The 5,266-nt window shown below is 39.1% G+C and overlaps 1 protein-coding gene across 1 annotated transcript; it reads right to left on the reverse strand.

Moving 5' to 3' along the window:
• Positions 1–2,620: 2,620 nt before the first annotated feature.
• CXCL6 (C-X-C motif chemokine ligand 6) lies at positions 2,621–4,646 on the reverse strand. Its single transcript, XM_005555086.4, has 4 exons — positions 4,457–4,646; positions 4,209–4,341; positions 4,019–4,102; positions 2,621–3,681 (listed from the first exon to the last, which is right to left on the reverse strand). Exons 1-4 carry the CDS (start codon positions 4,563–4,565, stop codon positions 3,636–3,638), a joined length of 372 nt encoding a protein of 123 aa, XP_005555143.3. The 5' UTR covers positions 4,566–4,646; the 3' UTR covers positions 2,621–3,635.
• Positions 4,647–5,266: the final 620 nt, after the last annotated feature.

Raw genomic sequence — 5,266 nt, forward strand, 5'->3', positions numbered from 1 at the left:
TGGTTTTGATTTGCATTTCTCTGATGGCCAGTGATGATGAGCATTTTTTCATGTGTCTGTTGGCTGTATGAATGTCTTCTTTTGAGAACTGTCTGTTCATATCCTTTGCCCACTTTTTGATGGGGTTGTTTGTTTTTTTCTTGTAAATTTGTTTGAGTTCTTTGTAAGTTCTGGATATGAGCCCTTTGTCAGATGAGTAGATTGCAAAAATTTTCTCCCATTCTGTAGGTTGCCTGTTCACTCTGATGGTAGTTTCTTTTGCTGTGCAGAAGCTCTTTAGTTTAATGAGATCCCAAAAGGATGAGTTTGTGTCCTTTGTAGGGACATGGATGCAGCTGGAAACCATCATTCTTAGCAAACTATCACAAGAACAGAAAACCAAACACCGCATGTTCTCACTCATAGGTGGGAACTGAACAATGAGATCACTTGGACTCGGGAAGGGGAACATCACACACTGGGGCCTATCATGGGGAGGGGGGAGGGGGGAGGGATTGCATTGGGAGTTATACCTGATGTAAATGATGAGTTGATGGGTGCTGATGAGTTGATGGGTGCAGCACAGCAACATGACACAAGTATACATATGTAACAAACCTGCACGTTATGCACATGTACCCTAGAACTTAAAGTATAATAATAATAAAAAATAAATTAATTAATTAATTTAAAAAAGACACTAACCAGTAATGTTTATTTCTTTATGAATCTTATATTTCACCTGTACAAAGGGCATTTAATATTCTTTAATCTTTTATAATCAAGCATTTTTCAGTAAGTATTTTGGAGTTAATATGACATAGCAGGGATTGTTTTAAACACTGAAATTTAGAGGTCATTTTTGTAATTTGGTTTGCTTTCTAGGGTTTCCCCAGAATTACTGTATCATTCATAAGTTCAAAAAAAAATACCATTTGAGAGAGCAAAAAGAGACCACAGAAGTTTAATGCATTTTAAAAAATTAGAAATATTTTGTACTTTTTTATTGTTGAAAAAATGTTTAGAAAGCCCATCTCTGAATCTACTTTTTAAGCTTTTTCATATCTTTGTGTCTCTTTCTTTCATTCTCTCTGTTATTTAAATATATAAATATATAATAATTAAAAATATTAATCTAATTTATATTTTATATATAAAATATATAAATTTTTATATTTTTAAAATATATTTTATATAGAGAGATAAAACATACAGGAAAGCCTAGGTTAGATATACTAAAGTGTACAAGTACATGCCAATATAAGCATATATAATACATTAATTCAGCCACGGTGTGAATGTGTGTATACACATGCTAATTTGGTTAGTCTTCTTCTTTTCATTTTCTTGGTTTTCCTAAGAACAGGTATTTTATATGAAAAGACACTTTTAATACTAGAGAGACAGAGAGACTTGTTTAACAAGATCACTCATTTGTTTAAATATATACTATGTGCTAGGCATTGTACGAGGAACTGAGATAAAGATGATAAACATTGTCCCTGCTCTCGTGGAACTTACAGTGAAGCTAGAATAGACAGACTCTAAACAAATTACCACATGCATATACTCTCTATAAACTCTAAAGTCACCTTCATGAGAAAATGTTATGAATAAAATGTACAGAGTGCTATCAGAGTATAGAAAAGGGATCTTAATCTGGAAGGAGTAAGAGTTATAAAGATTGCCTCAAGAAAATGATAGGTAAACTATCCCCAAAGGAAGGAAACATGAGAGGTAGCCAAGTGAAAATGAGGGGTGGGTGGATTACCCATGCTAAAGCCCTGTTGGATTACCTGTCGACAAGAAGGAGAAAAGAGGGTAAACAAATTACAATTTAATCAAAATTTACCATGAGCCAGATTATTGATTTTAGTATAATATCTGACAACCTGAGGGTCAGGATAACTTATTAATTCATTAAGTCATTCTATGCCCCACACATTTGGAATGCAGAGTTGAATGAAATATGGTTGATGTTCTAGGAGAGCTCTGATACAGTTAGATGAAGAAACCTATGAACAAATAAAAGCAATGGAATATATTTGTTATAATTCAGATGTCTAGAAGATGCTATGAGAATACCAAGATGCAAACCACAAGCTTTGTTGAGTATGCCAAGGAAAATTCACGAAGGAGATATTGCTTGAACTGAATTCTGAAGGATGAATAAGCCTCCTCTTCTATGCAGAAAAACGTAAGGGCTTTCCAGGTAGAGGCCCTAGCAAATACAAAGTCATGAGCCTGGGGAAAGAACATGCCCAGTTAGGGATCTGAACGCCTGACCATAGTGAATGTGAAGCACAGGGAAGTTGAAATACTGATGATCAGGAGTGAGATGAGACAGAACATCATTCATCGTGTTTAGCAACTTTTATTTCATGTCTAGGAAACAGGGAGTTATTTAAGAATTTAGATAGGGAAATCTTATCCTATTTGTGTTTTCTGAAGACCCCAGAGGCTATTGGTGCTGTGAAGGAGTAACTGGAAGGGGGCTGAGCATGGAGAAAAGTTGAACCAATGCAATGGTATCGGGGAATGAGGGCCTTCTCTGCCAGCCAGAGAAGAGCAGAGGTAGCATTTTGAATAATGTAGAATTAAAGGTAAATAGTAAAAGTAGAAGGAGGAGAAACAACATGAGTGGTTTAGAAATCTTTTATTGTTTCTCCAAATGACAGTACAACTACCAAAAACCAACGTGACACACAGTGAAAAATGAAAGTGCAATTTTAATATACTGAATGTGATACATGTTTAATTCCTCATTTTAAAAAAATGGTCAAAACCTTTAAAAGATCCACAATAGACATCTAAAAATCTTAGCAATGCTATATATTTTTTGAAGACTAAACCAAGAGAATACATTTCTATGTAAATTAGCAATCAGGAATTTACCTGTTTTGGGGCTTCTTCATCTATCTAAAGTGTACATTTAGTGACCAGAATTATAGTCATCTTATAGTGAATAAATAGCATACAAAATCAAAGTTTAATGAGTAAATCATGACATTATGCCATACTAAGAAGACATCAAATGTCTAAAATTACAGGAAGAGAATATGTTAGCCCTTACAGAACTTAAATTTTTAGAAATTCTGAATAAGGAAATATATTCTGCACAGATAACGGTATAACACACTCAGCGTTCGAATACAATACAACTTAAATAGCATCCTAGGGTAAAGAGTAACATATTCCCCAAGAAACAGAGCTAAAATATTTCCTATTTTATGAAAAGAGTGAGTGAGGACAACAGGATACCTCCCTCAGCCACATACTAATAAAACATTATTTCCATATGAAATCTACAGCCTTTTCAGTATGACTTTAGGGAATATGATAGAAATACAATAGTTATCTTCAATTCAATATTCATTGAAAAACTAATAACCGGTGATTCTTTGCTTACAATATGGTCAGTTGCCAAAGAGTTCAACAACTTATCAGGTAAAATAACAGTAAATAGCAGAAATACTATGCTAAACACTTCATTGGCTGAGCTGTAAACTTCAGGGACAAGCGTAGGCTTTCCCCACACTCTTCAAAGTAGGGAATCCATGTAGAAAACGGACTGTTGGAAAAAACCAACCCTTTCTTCTTATCCTCACTGGGTCCAGGGATCTCCAGAAAACTGCTCCGCTGAAGAATGGGCAATTTTACGATGTATGGTCCTTTCTCTTACTCAGTTTTTCTTGTTTTCCACTGTTGAGAAAAGAGTTATATTAGTATAACCAATTCCCACACTCCTGTCTACTACATTCGGTTTTCAAAAGTGTTTGGTGGGGAAAAAAATCAGTAAAAGCAAAGAGCCCACAAAAAATAGATGTCAGTAATGAGCTCTGTGTCATTGTTCAGGCATGTAAGATTGGTGATAAAGGTCTCCCCAGAACATTCCAGAAAAAAAAAGTTTCCCTATTCTTCTTAACAACCTTATAATTCTAAGCATGCTCTAAATCCTACAGAGAGAATAAGGACATTGTGAAGTATATGCTTTCCAGAGAAGATATTAAAACACCACAAAGATCAAAGGGACAAATACCTGTCCAATATTTTCTGGATGCTTTTCTTTAGAAAAGGGGCTTCCGGGTCCAGACAAACTTGCTTTCCATTCTTTAGGGAGGCTCTGAAGTAAAGAAAAAGAGCATGCAATCATGAGCCACAAAGGTTGACGATCCAGGCTGGAGGACTTGCCTAAGTCACAGTGGACACAGCAACTCAGGAGAACTTACATCACTTCCACCCTGGAGCACTGCGGACCTGCGGGGAACACCTGCAGTTTACCGATCATTTTGGGGTTTACTCTAGGCGTAAAGTGTAAACAAGTGCAACGCAGCTCTGTCAGCACAGCAGAGACGGGACCAGCTGGGGAAGAAAGAAAGACATTTTTATAGGGCAGGTTGCTGGAAGAGTTTCCTGGAACGCAGCGGCCCGCAAAGGCTGGGATGCGCCGCTGTGCCCGAGTGCCAGGCGCTCTCACCGCTGACGAGGGTCCCCGGTGGCGTCAGCAGCAGCAGCAGCGCTAGCAGCGCGCACAAGGAGCCCGAAGGACCCAGACCACTGGCCGCGCGGCTGGACTGGAGGCTCATAGTTGTCAAGAGAGCGCTGTGAAAGGTCGTGGGTTCCTGAGTTGGGTGGAGGCGCGGAGATTGGAGGATACAGAGCACTTTGGTTTCCCGGTGCCTTCTGCACTCCTTTTATCTGCATTCACCCCTCCCCACTGGCAGGAAACTCAGGCTTTGGGATGCTGGGGAAATTCCCTGAACTCAGGGGGCAGTGTGGAAAGAAGGGGTTGGTGGAGGGGGGTCGGAGGATGGGAACTGGTGGGGTGGGTGGCTGGGAGGAGCTGCCTGCGGCCCTAACCGGGGGGACATTGTAGCCCCGCCCCGCGGTGGAGGGAGGTGTGGCTCCAGCCAGTAGAGAGCAGCGATTCAGCAGGGCCTCATCCCCTGGGTCTGAGGGGATTAGGAAGACTGGCTTCTCTGAGGCAGGCAGCTGTCTGGGAGATGCTCCTCCTCTCCAATTAGAGAGAAAAGTTGGAACCAAAGTAGCGGGAGCTTTGACTTGAGAAAAATTTCTGAAAGTCAATCCTTTCTAATTATTATTATTATTATTCAGGAAATGTTATTCATTATTATTGCCCTAAGCTGAAAGTCCTTCCTCTTCTTGCAGGCAGGTCATTTTAGGTTTCTTGAATGACTTTTCGATTCTCTGGATTTCAGCCAGCTTTAGAAGCCAAGATAACGTGACTAAAGAGGCTCTATCCCCACCTGAAGTCAGTTGCCTGAAT

This window comes from Macaca fascicularis, chromosome 5, assembly GCF_037993035.2.
Source record: "Macaca fascicularis isolate 582-1 chromosome 5, T2T-MFA8v1.1".
NCBI classification, from domain to species: domain Eukaryota; kingdom Metazoa; phylum Chordata; class Mammalia; order Primates; family Cercopithecidae; genus Macaca; species Macaca fascicularis.

Bases quoted from the DNA above. Each gene is read 5' to 3' on its own strand.
- CXCL6 (XM_005555086.4), bottom strand. From the start codon at position 4,565: ATGAGCCTCCAGTCCAGCCGCGCGGCCAGTGGTCTGGGTCCTTCGGGC. The intron at 4,342-4,456 runs GTGAGAGCGCCT...TTTCTTCCCCAG, and splicing joins ACCGGGGACCCTCGTCAGCG to CTGGTCCCGTCTCTGCTGTG. The intron at 4,103-4,208 runs GTAAGTTCTCCT...TCTTTACTTCAG, and splicing joins TGCTCCAGGGTGGAAGTGAT to AGCCTCCCTAAAGAATGGAA.